General features: G+C 37.8%; 1 protein-coding gene across 2 annotated transcripts in view; it reads left to right on the forward strand.

Annotated features, from left to right (window-relative positions):
• The window catches only part of lingo1a (leucine rich repeat and Ig domain containing 1a), a 122,508-nt gene extending 112,730 nt beyond the window's left edge, over window positions 1–9,778 (forward strand). For both annotated transcript variants that reach the window (XM_005453102.4, XM_005453101.4), the window contains one exon: window positions 5,831–9,778. In XM_005453102.4, coding sequence (XP_005453159.1) covers window positions 5,843–7,690 — 1,848 coding nt within the window. In that variant the 5' untranslated portion in view covers window positions 5,831–5,842 and the 3' untranslated portion in view covers window positions 7,691–9,778. The remainder of the gene's footprint in view (window positions 1–5,830) is intronic.
• The last annotated feature ends 5,836 nt before the right edge of the window (window positions 9,779–15,614 follow it).

A 15,614-nucleotide genomic window follows, 5' to 3' on the forward strand; every position in this document is an offset into this window, starting at 1 on the left:
ATGTTAAGTGGTTTTGTTGCCATATCTTTGCTGTACATTTGTCTAATTGGCTAACGATTTGAAAAGTTAAACACACACACAAACACACAACCCAAGTTGTTATTTATTGTGTTTCATACTACGCTCAGTGTTTAGAGGTCAAATAAAATAAATGGGGGAAAAAGACATGGATAGAGTTGGAATGATGTCCACTGAGCTATTTTTTCATTAATAAGTAAGTTTTTATAATCAATTTCCCTTTTATTCATTTTGAAGTGTTGCTGGGCAGTCTGAACTGTGATATTAGTTATAAACAGCACATCACACTTTACATTATCAGTTCATCAATATTATATCAGGATCGTCTTTTAACTGTCAGGGCTAATTTAAATAGCTCTCATATCCAAATTGCTAATGACTTCTTCCTAAAGGCCTACACATGTTTTTCACATGTTAGTTTAACTCAGCTCTAAACAGGATAACTATTAAACAACAGACATATTCAAGTGAAGTTGCTGAGTGAAAAATAGCCTACTTTCTTCTTTTTGTCAGCTTCACGGAATTTATTCGATTTTTCTTTTTTTGTTTGTCAGTCTTAACAAAATATATGATGAAATAATTTGCCAAATTCAGATAATTGACATCATTATAAATATGCTTTTAATTAAAAAATGATTTTTTTTAGACCTTTTTGTGTTATTCCTCTAAGCTCAAGTTTGGCTCGCTTCCTTTTATTAATTGTTTTGGATGCTGTGAAAAACATGTGAGCTCTCATTAGTGAGTCTTATTTGAGTCTTTCCAAGATACACTTTATCTCCTTAAAAAGAAAGAACAAAAAAAAAATCACGATTCTCTGCAGAGAGCTGGCAAGCTGAATAGTTTAATAATGATAGAACATCACGATCCCTAAATTGCACACCAAACACCCAACAAAGAAAAAAGAAAATACAAAATAGCCCCAGCTATGGGCCTCGATAAACTCATGTTTAATGAAACATGATTTTAAAAAATGTAACCAGAATCATTAGCTATTATTATTATTGGCTAAACTGTTTTTATTTTAGAGCTTACAGTTCCTGAAAGCATGCTGTTGAATTTGAAATAGATATCCCTTCTAGTTTAACAATAAGCTAATCAGTTTAACCAAACCCAAAAAATATTATGTATCCAACTATAATTGTATTTTCTTTACAATGGCAACTGTCTACTATCATCAAAATCTTTGACTAAGACTATAGGGCAACATCTCTAAAGTGGGGCTAAAAGTGAGGGTTTTATAAAATGATTTTTAAAAATATGTCAAAACAATAAGAATTCACTATTTATTATAAAACTGAGTTAATATCTTTCTAATTGTGCTGCTGATTGTCTTATTAAAAGAAGAAAAGAAAAAAAAACATCTTTTATGAGCTGGAACAAGAAAACAATCCCTTTCAAAATGACTGGTTCAAGTAATCAACTTTTAATGTATAACCCCCATCCCCTCATACCAGTGTTTTTTTTCCCTTTGGTGCAAGTTTGGTCTCCTGACAGGCTTTGTGTAACCGACACTGTGAAATGTCTTTTTCTTTTAATTAGAAAGTAGTTTTGTTTGCATCTTTTTTTTTTTTATCAGTAAAGGCAGACTCAACAGCAGAAATTCCTGTCATTCCCTACATATGCAGAATGTACACCACACTGGTAATTCTTTCCCAGTTTCCTATTTGTTGCTGTACTACAGAATGAGACATCAATGAACAGAACACTGCACAGAAGCAATAATGACCCCTTTGAGAGGTGAAGTTCAGGAGAGACATGTCTACAGGTTTTACGGCAGAGTTTTGTCAGAACAACAGCTGGCCACTGTTGGAATTCTGCACCTCGATGCACCAACCAGCTTCTTCACCTGGATTAGGGCTTTACCGTCCATCTGTCGGGCGTCGGCTTACATTTAAGCCCTGCCATATCACAGGTTCAAACCCAGCCAACAGTCCCAGCAGGCAGCGTAGCTTCTCAATGACACAAGGTTAACAATTTTGTTCAAATTCATCCAGGGCGGTGTGAGACAGATCTTACTACCACTTGCTAAAGGTTAAAAAAAACTTGTGGTTAAGATGCATTTAGTCATGGTGTCACTTTTAGTTTATGCTTTAATATCTGCAATGCTACTTGCAGTTAGAAAGCCAATAAGCATCTTAGAAGTGATTAAACTGATAGCAGAAAGAGAATAAAACACTTTTGTCAACATACACAAAAATATTAATTTGCAAATTATACAAAAAAATATGACTGGAATTACTTATGCTTGATACCACTAATAGGCATCATATGAAATTGTAAACACTGGGGACAAGGGTGTGAGGGAATGTTAAAGAAGAGTAAATAGGTGGTGCAGTAAGACTCCAGTCCTTGGTCTGGCCATTGAGGATTAGACGGGCAGCTGACTAAGCGGTTTGCGGAGGAATGAGCTTTAAAGGCTTTTAACACTTTGTGCTACAGATAAGGTCAGCATCATCTTACGGATTTCCAGGAAGCTTAAAGGTATTTAACAATGGTATTTAACAAGGCTCAGAAGTGATATCTTGTGACAGGTAAACTAAAATATGACTCGGATTACTCTGTGATGATTAGGACTTAACGACACTGATACATGCATATTCTTGAATGTGCTAATTGTTAAAAAAGGAGTGATAAGATATGGAAAAGAAAATAATTTATAGCTTGTTACAGTGCAGATGTTAAAGTTAAACGTGAAGCTTTTTTTTACATGAACTGGCTGAATGTTTCGGTTACTGTGTTATGATTGTAGTGCTGTACTGTTAGCTTCAGTATGTCGAGAATCTGAAGACCATCTTTCTTTCATCTACCTGCTCTTCTACCTTGGGTTTTGAAAATTATTTTAAAATTGGGTTCCATATCAAAACCATAAAATGTCATATTAAACTTTACTTAATGATAGCGACTTGGACATTAGGTAAGATAACCGTGTTTTAATGCTACACTGAACTGCCTACACCTACTCCATTGTAACAGGGCACCATCCACTTTACGTATGAAGCAACATCTTCAGCATCCCAGCGGATCCTGGCATAAAGGCATTAATCTCTCTATTCATTGATCTAGTTATTACTGGTCTTGGACCAGTGAGTCCTCATTTATTGAGGCCCACTGTCTTATTTCTCTTACATATTCATTCTTTTGAGCAGCACACCCCCTCTCACTTCACCTCAATTAACGTAATTCTCTGGGAGCTCACTGGAGTGCTGATTGGAATGAAGAACTGCATTCAGAATACATGCCTGTGAGGGGATGATAACACCAGATCATTAACAAAACAGAGCTGCAAATGTTTACCCATGGATAGCATTCTTCATCTTAATGTGTCCATATCTTTTCACGTTTCATTGCATATTTGCTGCTGAAGCCGTGTGCTATAAATTGTAAATTGTGCTGTAAATGACTTAGATGCTTCTAAGTCATAAAAATGCAATTTCATCAAAAACTTTACTTAAATATTCAAATTTCTTATTAATATTACCCAATCATGTGCACTGTTGGGATGTATGGAAGAGTGCAGGGACTTGTTAGGAAGCTGCAATCCACAACCTGCTGAAGTTGTAGTCAAGGAGCTTTACCAACAGGGGATTATACTTTGAATATTTCTATGATTGTGTTAACGTGTCAGTGGCATTAGGGCTGGACATAATAGCATCTCATTGAGTGATAGCCAATATGTGATATATCCCCACAATGCAGGCCAACAGATAGAGTCTGAGCCTGTCATGAGGCTTTTTTTCATTTTTCATTTTCATTTCACTTCTTGCGATGTCCTATGACACACTATGTCAAAACACTCAGCACTTACTTAATCATTAAGGAACAAGAAATATTAAGTATGTCCAGAGGCAGCATGAAGCACAGCAGGTTCTGGTGCAGGTCTCTGAATTCAGACAAATTCTCAACTGTTTCTGGCATCACTTGATTACAGACAGTATCATCAAATCCCCAATCTGAACTTTGACCTCAGAGCGAATAAAATGAAATTGAGCAAAGTAAATCTAACCCATTTTTCATGATTCTGCTGTCCAGTTGACTATGGGCTCACTGGGAAAAAAATTATCAGTGGCAGGTGGCCACAATAGTAGTAACATGTTACCCCATAATTAACTGTCAAGCTGAATATCACTGATTTTTTTCCTTCTCTCTACACTATCAATCTGTCACATGTATTGTGGTCCACTGAATCTGCTGAAATACAAAGGTGCATTATCCATCTTCACAGACCTCCTGGGCATCTGGAAGAACAATCACATAACCACTCAGAAATGGACTTTTTTCTCATTTGGTGGCTTTTGTGTGCCTCACAGAGAGACAGAAAGATTGGGAGACAGAGACAGGGAATGACATGCAATACAGAGACCAGGATGGGTTAATGTAGTGAGAACTTAGCCTTGGCATCTGAGTCGCATGCTATACCAGATGAGGTGCAAGACTAATTTAGAAGAAGAGATGAAACTGCATACCACTGGCAATATTCACTGTATTGTGACAACAGTCATCACACATTGACAGGCATTTCCCAGGGACATGTCTAAAGAGGAGTGCAAATTAGATGTGAAAGATTTTTTTTTCAGCCTGTTTTTTCTTTGCATTTTTTACCTCTTATTTTCATCCAACTCCTTGTGTTGTAATGTAGTTCAAAATTGTTGTAGTATTAATGCTGATCACATGCTCTTTTTTTGTTTGTTTGTAAATGGGAGTTCTGTTATGACATAAATTGGTCATTTCATTGCTGTTGTAAAGGATAGACTCACACTAACCAGTGGAATCAAATTAAACAGGTTTTGTTTCCTGTCTTGTACATATGTATCTCTCCATTTCTAATTCACTGATGGTCTATATTTTAACTGTGAGCAACTGTCATCCATAGCACATACATCATAGTTGCCACCATTTTTATCTTTGATTGTATCATTTTGTTACTGTTGCTCCACCCTCTACTGTTTTAGCACAAACAGCAAATTTACATTTTAAGTAAGAGGAAGAAAAAGACTTTAAAATACCACACTAAACCACGCATGTGCTCAGAATAAGTTGTTACAACACAGCATGACTTGGATTACAGAAATATGTTGTTAATTCCACTAGACACGTCCCTTTGCTTTATGTCATGGAGACAGCATTGACTGATTGATTATTTGTAAGGTTTAGTGTAGATATGTTCAGCATTCCACAGCGTACACCGAGAGAGTATACAGTAGTGAAAGTTGTATGCAGATTACTAGAATGATTTTGCCTTTGATTTTCTTCCTTGGATCAGTATTTTTATTCGTATAACAAGGTCTCATGGACGACTCTGTATTTACAGGAGCTGCTTGGATTTAAAATACCTTTTGAAACTCTGCATTGGCAAGTTAAAGATGCAGAATTTAAAATTGCATGCACATACCTTATTCCTTGTAACCTCTATTCATCTTTAGTCTGTTCATGAATATTGCAGCAGGACACACTCTCTCTACTCTTCTCTGTTCTGCTAGCATTTGTGTCGCATCAGAATGTTGTCCTTTTAGCACATGCAGTTGTTGAACTTGCCAGCTGCCAGAAAATGCACATAATAACCGAAGAGAAGTGTTTTAAATACAAGTTCTGAGAGCTATTAATTCAGACTCCTGTTCTGTACATCTCCCACATATAATGTAAAATAGTAGAATTTTATCATTAAACTGCATGATGACAAATCAGCTCATTGCTCAAGACTGTTAAAACTATTGTTTTAGCTCATATGTTTCAGTTTTTCACAATTTGCACTGTATTTGTCTATTAACTGAACAGATCATCATGAACATCTTGCTATGTCTCTGCATCTCTCTAGGTAACCGATAAGATGGTGGGCAGGGAAGCGACTGGGCACAGCTACCTGGTGGCTTTCTGGCAGCCTATTCTGATTCTGATGCTGAGCACCGTCCTGTCTGGATCCACAACAGGCTGTCCATCCCGGTGTGAGTGCAATGTTCAAGAGCGATCTGTGATGTGCCACCGCAAGAAACTCATGACAGTTCCTGAAGGCATTCCTGCAGAAACAAGACTGCTGGACCTCAGCAAGAACCGTATCAGAACCATTAACCCAGATGAGTTTGCCAACTTTCCCAACCTTGAACACCTGGAACTGAGTGAAAACACAATCTCCACTATTGAGCCTGGAGCATTCAACAACCTTTATGGCTTGCGAATATTGGGGCTACGTAGCAACAAGCTAAAGCTCATCCAGCTCGGTGTGTTCACAGGTCTGAGCAATCTTACACAGCTGGACATAAGTGAGAACAAGATTGTCATCCTGTTGGACTACATGTTCCAGGATTTGTATAACCTCCGCTCTTTAGAAGTGGGTGATAATGATCTGGTTTTCATCTCCCATCGAGCTTTTCATGGCCTAAGTAGTCTTGAGCACCTGAGTCTTGAGAAGTGCAACTTGTCTTCTGTGCCAACAGAGGCTTTTACCCACCTCCACAGTTTAATCACTCTCAGGCTGCGTCACCTCAATATCAATGTCATACGGGATTATTCTTTTAAACGGCTCTATCGGTTAAAAATACTGGAAATAGCAAATTGGCCATATTTGGATACGATGACCCCAAATTGCTTGTATGGATTAAATCTCACCTCCCTGACGATTGCAAATGCCAACCTGACCACAATTCCTTATGTAGCCTTGCGGCACTTGGTTTATTTGCGCTTTCTCAATCTTTCATACAACCCTATCCATACCATTGAAGGAAATAAGCTCCATGATCTACTGCGTCTGCAGGAATTTCACCTTGTGGGTGGCAGACTGGCAATGATTGAGCCCTACTCTTTCCGAGGTCTAAACTACCTGAAAATACTAAATGTGTCTGGGAACTCGCTTAGTACTTTAGAGGAGTCTGCTTTCCATTCAGTTGGCAACCTGGAAACCCTGGCATTGTATGATAATCCCTTGGCCTGTGACTGTCGACTATTGTGGGTTTTCCGCCGGCGCTGGAGACTGAACTTCAACAGGCAGCAGCCCACCTGTGCCTCCCCTGAGTTCGTCCAAGGCAAAGAGTTCAAAGACTTCCCAGATGTTCTGCAGCCAAACTACTTCACGTGTCGCAAGTCTAGGATTAGGGATCGCAAACCTCAGCAAAAGTTTGTTGACGAGGGAGCCATTGTTCATTTTGCTTGCCAAGCAGATGGGGATCCTGCTCCAGTGATAATGTGGCAATCTCCACAGAAAAAGTTTATCACCACCAAGACGATTGGAAGGCTGTCTGTGTTGCCAGATGGTACTCTTGAAGTGCGCTATGCCCAGATTCAAGATAACGGTACATATGTGTGTATAGCTAGCAACGCAGGTGGAAATGACACCTCTCTTGCACACCTTCATATTCATAGCTATTCGCCTGACTGGCCACACCAGCCCAACAAAACTTTTGCTTTCATATCCAACCAGCCGACAGAAACTGGAGCTAATGATACAAGAGCCCATGCCCCTTTCCCATTCGACATAAAGACATTGATTATTGCAACTACAATGGGATTCATCTCGTTTCTTGGTGTCGTCCTCTTTTGCCTGGTACTGCTGTTCCTCTGGAGCAGAGGTAAAGGCAACACTAAACACAACATTGAGATTGAGTATGTGCCACGGAAATCAGACGCTGGCATGAGCAGCACCACAGTGGATGCTCCTCGCAAATTTAACATGAAAATGATCTAACAGAGCTGTGGAATTTATTAATTTTGAACTTTAAAATAAGACAAACGGTAAAGAAGACATTTCCTTTCCCCTCTTACAAACCTGTGGATCCTGGTCTGTTAACATAGAGTAAAACGTTCTTTTTCCTGACTGATGGACAAGAGGGCAGTTCCTGACTTTCAAAAGTGAGAAGGAATGAAACCACACCCAGTGTTACATGGCATCTGTGGTTTCCACAAGGCCTGTGGGGGCATTAATTGAAAATCAGATTTGTCATAGGCAGTTCTTATTCCTATGGATTTCTAATGAGATAAATATATCACAAAAATAAAAATAAAACATTTTAAAAGCTAGAATGTGAGGGGCAGATCATATTTTGGCCGTCTCTGTTTTTTGTGTGTATTTTTTTTATTTAGTGTTTGCTTTATTCTGAAGTTAGATGTTCTCTTATGAATGAGATTTGTATGGGTTGTTGAGCACCTTAAACACTGACCAATTCAAGTACATCTTCATCACTGTATATCATTGTGAATACTCCTGTGCCTCCTTTTTTTTGTTTTCCATGGTTTTTCTGTGATTCAGGAAATTTATTGTGTCATATTATGAAAAAAACACAGCAAATTCTTCAAAAGACAAAACTGTTACTAACATCTGTAAAATGTTATCTGAATTTCACAGCACCCAATTCATAACCAAGAAAAAACAATTAACAGTCTGTAAAATCAGATTACAACCCTATTAACGCAATGATGATTACAGCAGTAATTTGGTGCAAATTTTCGGCAATCAGTCCATATTTTTACCGATCTAAAAAATCAGTGCTAAAAAACAGCCAAAAGGTACATAAGAAAAATTGCATTTTTACACCGACAATATTCACATCAATAATTAATGCAAAAAAAGCATAAAATCATATTAAACCTGTTGTTTAATGTGAGTATTAAACATTTTTACATAATGGTTTGAAGTGAGTATCTAGCACCAGTGCCACTCAGTCCATTTTCAGATGTTACCCAGACAGTGCACACAGATAGATTAAGGGCCTGATACAAAAAGGAAATGAGTGTTTGAAACCATGCTCTGTTCTCACAATAGATGCACCTATCCACAGCAGTTTTGCCATCCAAAAGAATGGTTGGCTCTGGCACTTAAGTACTTACTCCTAAGCTTTTAAATAGCATTTCAAAAAAAACTTATGTAATAGTATTAGTTTGTGCTCAACATGATTAGATGGAATAAAACTTGCGGTGCTCACGCTTTGGATATGATGTGCTCCTGAAGCAGTAAGAACATTTCTGTCATTGCTTTCTTGATTATTTTTTTTAATTTAATGAAATTAATGCTTTATTCATGACAATACTGCCTCCCCCAGCAAAGCCATGGAAAAATTACCCTCCAGAATCATTTACATGTTCGTTTTTTCCTAGAAATGTGCATTTATTTGTCAGGGGGAAAAACTGCAGCATATTATGCTCCCACTTGGTTCTGCAAATAAAATCAAATGTTACCTTTTTAAGTACACACTGTTGTACAGCCGGGCTTTGAAAACATGTGAGGATAAAGGCCAAGTTATCTATGATGGATGACATTGCATATTACATCACAGTAATGGCTGGAAGTAAGAACTGAATATGCAGATGGTTGAAGTGACACAGATGGTTTCACCCATGGAGCAATCTGAAGCAGCTTTGGTGTAATCCGTTTTGCATAAAGGAGAAAAAAAACAAACAAAAAAAACGCTGGATATGGCTCATGGTTCTCCCTCTTGCTGATTATGAATGCTCTTTGTTCAAAATGTGGCAACTGTACCTAGCCTTTTGTTTCGTTTTCTTCCCAAGTGGTTTGGGAAGTTCTGATTTTGGTATATGTTACTCCTTTTTTTAATTTTGACCATGGACTATACTGACCATGTAGTCCAAGCCAACTTTTTACAAAAAAATATATATACTAAAAAAGAAATCTATGGAAAATACATTCAAATTGTTCTGTGCAATAAAGGTAATATGCAGATTTTTTTTTTTTTTAATTAACAAAATTTTGTTGATGTTGAATTGTTGAGAATATGGTATGTTGTATTAAACAATCTATGGACTTTTGTAAAAAAAAAAAGGTGATGCTTTTATCTTGGTTTTAAAGTTTCAATTGTTTTTTCTTATAGAAAAATATATATGTCATAGCTATGTATCGGTAGATTGAGCTCACTTATATGTACTGATGACTTTTCAGGTGCTGAAGTTCCTCATCACTTATGTGAAATTGCCACAATTTCCATTAATTATTTCATTTACAAGCTACCAGATTCTTATTAATTTTTTTTTCCTTTTTTAATTTAGCATAATTTTCTAAAGTTCTGCTTAGCACGTTTATGTGTATCAGTGGCCAAATGAGGAACTTAATGTTTGATTTTTTCAATTGAATACCTCATTACATGATGATTCAGACTGAAAGGAAATTTAATATCATATATTTCAGTGCTAATTACTTGTTTACAGGGAAAATTGTAGTTCAATTGTTCATTTGCCTAGCCTCTAAACATTTATTAACCACCATTAGTAAAGGTTCACTGGCACTGTGATGCATATTGGAAATATTTTTAATTTACTCTGCACAATTGTAATTTTAAAAGAGACAAAGTCATCAGCTAGGGAACTTCAAAGTATAACCAAATACTGGCTGTTCACTTTGAGTAACACTATTATTCTGCGATATGTCTTAGAAAAACAATAGCAAATTAGGTTACCCTTGGAAGATTATGGGAAATGACCAGGGATACGACTAGGACAGCCTGGTTTCATAAAATACTTCTGCCCTTCAGTGAGTTTGAATCTCTGTCCCATTCCCTTTTATTCCGTATCTTTGCTGCCTTTTAGGACTCCGTGGGGACTTTTGACATTCTTTTTTTCCTCAAGCTGTATCAAAGCATGCTCATTTATCTTCTGACTCAAAAACAGACAGGCAGAATAGAAGAGGAAAGAAGCTATTCTTGAGGCCCGAGAGCCCCAGGGAGTAATGGAGACATCCATTGTTTTCATTCCTCAGATATTAGATCTGTGCTTAAAATTCTAGGTCAGAAACACGCTGATGGATTCTGACACCATGCGACAAGTTGTCTTTCCTCAACTGAGCATGAAAATATAGACACACCTCTGGGTCTTCCTTGCACTCATCCAAATCCATGCTCTTAACAACATCTGGGAAACAGCATGTAAGCAAACAAAAGTGGGAATTTGCTGTTGGCTGCGCTTCTATCACAAAGTAGAAGCTTCAGATGCCTAAAATAAAAAGCAAGTCATTTGAGATTTTTATGTTGATGTAGAATCTAAACTTATGGCAGGTCGCTGTCTCTCATATCAAAAGACCAAAACATCTCTTATTATATGTGTTTCTATATTATACCTATTTCTGCATCTATTTCAGTCACTATCAGTCAAACCATACACATTCCTAATTAAAATCGATTCTAAATCCAATATGTTATATTTCATAAAATATTCCAGTTCAACAATTAACAAAGTAGACCACTCTACTTTTAATTTCATTTAAAATGGAAAAAAGTTATGTCTGAAAATGTACTTAAAGCAAATTAAATTAATAATGAATAAACTGAATAATAATTTTAAGGAAGACGTACCCAACAGTGTTACAAACATTATATTGTAGTAATAAGTCTCTTGAACCCTCTAGTCATTTAAACATATGCTTAAAATATACACAGTTCTTTACATTGAGTGAAAATATAGTATGTGAAATAACCAAGCTTAAAATAAAACACTACCATAACTTGAGATCAAAACAGAGTTAAAGCTATAAACAATAAATAAATCTTCCTCTGTTGGTTAACAACATTGACAAATATTACTACTTCTGTAGTCATCATCAAAGTGTTCACTATTAGCTAACTGTGTCGAGAAGCGGAGGAACTTTATAGAATCATTCTTTTAGTAAAGAAGTAAAACACTATGAAAAAATTTCACCGCATATACAACTATATTATTGGCAAATAATATAGATCTGAACCTCTGATTAAATAGATTTTAATGAGCTCAGACACAAAGGCCAACATTTTGATTTAGAAAAAAAGTTTATGAATATATTTCTAAAATTAAAGAAAAGTCTATATACAGTGGCTTGCAAAAGTATTCGGCCCCCTTGAACTTTTCCACATTTTGTCACATTACAGCCACAAACATGAATCAATTTTATTGGAATTCCAGGTGAAAGACCAATACAAAGTGGTGTACAGGTGAGAAGTGCAACGAAAATCATACATGATTCCAAACATTTTTTACAAATAAATAACTGAAAAGTGGGGTGTGCATAATTATTCAACCCCCTGAGTCAATACTTTGTAGAACCACCTTTTGCTGCAATTACAGCTGCCAGTCTTTTAATGTATGTCTCTACCAGTTTTGCACATCTACAGACTGAAATCCTTGCCCATTCTTCTTTGCAGAACAGCTCCAGCTCAATCAGATTAGATGGACAGCGTTTGTGAACAGCAGTTTTCAGATCTTGCCACAGATTCTCGATTGGATTTAGACACCAGACAGGTCAGGGATAAAGTTATTGAGAAATTTAAAGCAGGTTTAGGCTACAAAAAGATTTCCCAAGCCTTGAACATCCCACGGAGCACTGTTCAAGCCATCATCCAGAAATGGAAGGAGTATGGCACAACTGTAAACCTACCAAGACAAGGCCGTCCACCTAAACTCACAGGCCGAACAAGGAGAGCGCTGATCAGAAATGCAGCCAAGAGGCCCGTGGTGACTCTGGACGAGCTGCAGAGATCTACAGCTCAGGTGGGGGAATCTGTCCATAGGACAACTATTAGTCGTGCACTGCACAAAGTTGGCCTTTATGGAAGAGTGGCAAGAAGAAAGCCATTGTTAACAGAAAACCATAAGAAGTCTCGTTTGCAGTTTGCCACAAGCCATGTGGGGGACACAGCAAACATGTGGAAAAAGGTGCTCTGGTCAGATGAGACCAAAATGGAACTTTTTGGCCAAAATGCAAAACGCTATGTGTGGCGGAAAACTAACACTGCACATCACTCTGAACACACCATCCCCACTGTCAAATATGGTGGTGGCAGCATCGTGCTCTGGGGTGCTTCTCTTCAGCAGGGACAGGGAAGCTGGTCAGAGTTGATGGGAAGATGGATGGAGCCAAATACAGGGCAATCTTGGAAGGAAACCTCTTGGAGTCTGCAAAAGACTTGAGACTGGGGCGGAGGTTCACCTTCCAGCAGGACAACGACCCTAAACATAAAGCCAGGGCAACAATGAAATGGTTTAAAACAAAACATATCCATGTGTTAGAATGGCCCAGTCAAAGTCCAGATCTAAATCCAATCAAGAATCTGTGGCAAGATCTGAAAACTGCTGTTCACAAACACTGTCCATCTAATCTGACTGAGCTGGAGCTGTTTTGCAAAGAATGGGCAAGGATTTCAGTCTGTAGAAGTGCAAAGCTGGTAGAGACATACCCTAAAAGACTGGCAGCTGTAATTGCAGCAAAAGGTGGTTCTACAAAGTATTGACTCAGGGGGCTGAATAATTACGCACACCCCACTTTGCAGTTATTTATTTGTAAAAAATGTTTGGACATCCAGTCTTCATCATTGGGGCTTTCTTTGCTAAGGTGCTAAAGCAGCTATTACGATCTTTTTCACTCTGCAACCTCCTCTAGATTTCACAGCTTGGCCAAAGTTGGTTATAAGGAAAAACTTATCTATTACGATGATAAATCACATGCTAGCTCTAATTTTTGAAATATGTTCTTTAAATAAAAACATATTTTAGAGGGTCTACCATTTTACCTTGTAAGCTGCCTTTACTCAGAAGACCCGAATGCTTCAGGAAAATATATGATTTTTATATTTAATCCTGTATAATGTACATAGGAAAAAGTGTAAGAAGTTGAAAAAGTAGAAACTACATTTAAAAATGAAATGGCACAGGTTCTCAGAATAACCCTTAAGAGCCTCAGGGTCATGTGTAAAACTTGCCTCAGTAAATTATCCATCTGTCCTTCCATCGTCCTTTGGAAGAAGCTTAAATCTGCAATCTTATTCTATTTGTCACTTTCTATAATTCTGTGTCAAGGTTTGGCTTGGTACGTTAGCTTTTTAATTGATCTAACTCACTACCACATGGGGATGGGGATTGACTCTTCAGTTCCTTTCTGCACCCAAGCGTCCAAAGACATATGTCCATAGATCTTATTGTTATGGACAGTCTGTGGTGAGCGCAGAAGGCCAATTACAGAACTTCACTCAGGTTCATATTCTATTCAATCCCCTCATGATCCTCCAGTTTCACTGTCATTGAAATTTTCCAGCAGGATAAAGGAGTCCCCTGCTGGGAGCAGATTTCAGTTTTCCAACCAGTGACTCCAAGAAGGCTCCAAGAAGGTACAATGAGCTGTCAGTCAATGCGCAAGTGCAAACTCCAGAGTGGAAAAGAGTCCAGGCCTCCACCAGGAAAATGTTTCCAGAACCCAAGTGTCCCTCAGCTTCATGTGCAGTTTTTTTCCCCATCAGAGCTGTGATATTCTGCTGAATGATCATGGTTGAATCAGATGAATCATCATAATAATGATTATTTAATAGGCATCGCCAGCAATCATATTTTTTTTGTCAGATAAAGGTTTGTACTTTTAATGTGAACATGAAGCCTATACATAAGTATTTGAAAAGAACCAAGGCCAACCATTTCCTGGCTCCTCTAAGGGAACAAGGTAAGAGTCTCTTGTCTCATTTTAATGGAAGTCTGTCAAAGCAGAAATGTCCTTTTTCAGCAATATATGGATTCCAGTATATGTAATATATGGTGACTTTTTTTCCTCATAATTTCCAGAATTGTTTGGAAACTAGACATAAAAGCTTATATAAGTGCAAATACAGAGTGGATGATAAAATTAGAAAGAGTACCACAGAAAGCAGAGAATCTACCAAAAAACAAAGAGGCAGCTTAACTCCCATAACATTTTCTCTGAATATCCTCAGTAATTACAAGATGATCATTGTAAAAAGTGTGTTCCAGGTGGAGGCCTGTCTATTTATACTTCCAACAAAATATTAAGAATTTTCATATTTGTTTAATATGCCTTTAGTTGAATAGTGGGCGAGTCTTTGATCCTTCTGAGTTCAGGGGTTTATGTGTGGTGTGCCTCCCATGAGGAGACTTATCTGTTGCTTTGATGTTTAGTAGAGTTCTGCATAGTCAATAAACACCTCCCTGAGCCCTGCTATGTTAAAAACACCGGCTCCCCCCACCCCCAAAACACACACACACACACTTCCCACAGCGTTATCTTTAAATGGCTGCTTTGCTATTGTTTTACTGTTGTGGCCAGCTTGTGGCTATGAAACATGGACAAAGATGGCATCCAAAAAGTGCAATCTGTTGAGGCCCATTTTGGCCTGGACCATATGCCACAGCCCACATCTCTGTAGGTGACTCAATCTAGCCTTCTTATTTATTTAACAACCCCATGAAAGAGTCATGAGTTCCCAGTTCAAAGAAATGTGACAGCAAAAAGACTGTATCTGTCTGCCATTAAAACCATGTCTTTGGCAACCTGCTAAAATAAACCCAATTAAAGAAAATTTCTCTACTGAACCTATCATTTGTCCTCACTTTATGGGGCAGCTGATTGTTTATAGGCAAATGCATTACCACAGTGATTTGGGCAATTATTATGCAGGTAAATAGGTAAGAAGGTAAGGGGCCAATCCATCCTATAATTGTGTTCCATTTCCAATTCCCCTGCACAAGGCCTGAATATGCCACTGTGAAATAATTGAGATCTCAGCTGCTGTTTCACCTTGAAGTGGGTAGCTATTCTGCAAATAATTTGGCTTCTGCCTACTTGCCTCAAGGACAGCAGGTTGCAGAAATTTGATGGGGTAGCTGAGGCAGGTGCTGTTGTGAGATAGACGATG

The sequence above is a fragment of the Oreochromis niloticus genome, linkage group LG7 (assembly GCF_001858045.2).
Source record: "Oreochromis niloticus isolate F11D_XX linkage group LG7, O_niloticus_UMD_NMBU, whole genome shotgun sequence".
NCBI classification, from domain to species: domain Eukaryota; kingdom Metazoa; phylum Chordata; class Actinopteri; order Cichliformes; family Cichlidae; genus Oreochromis; species Oreochromis niloticus.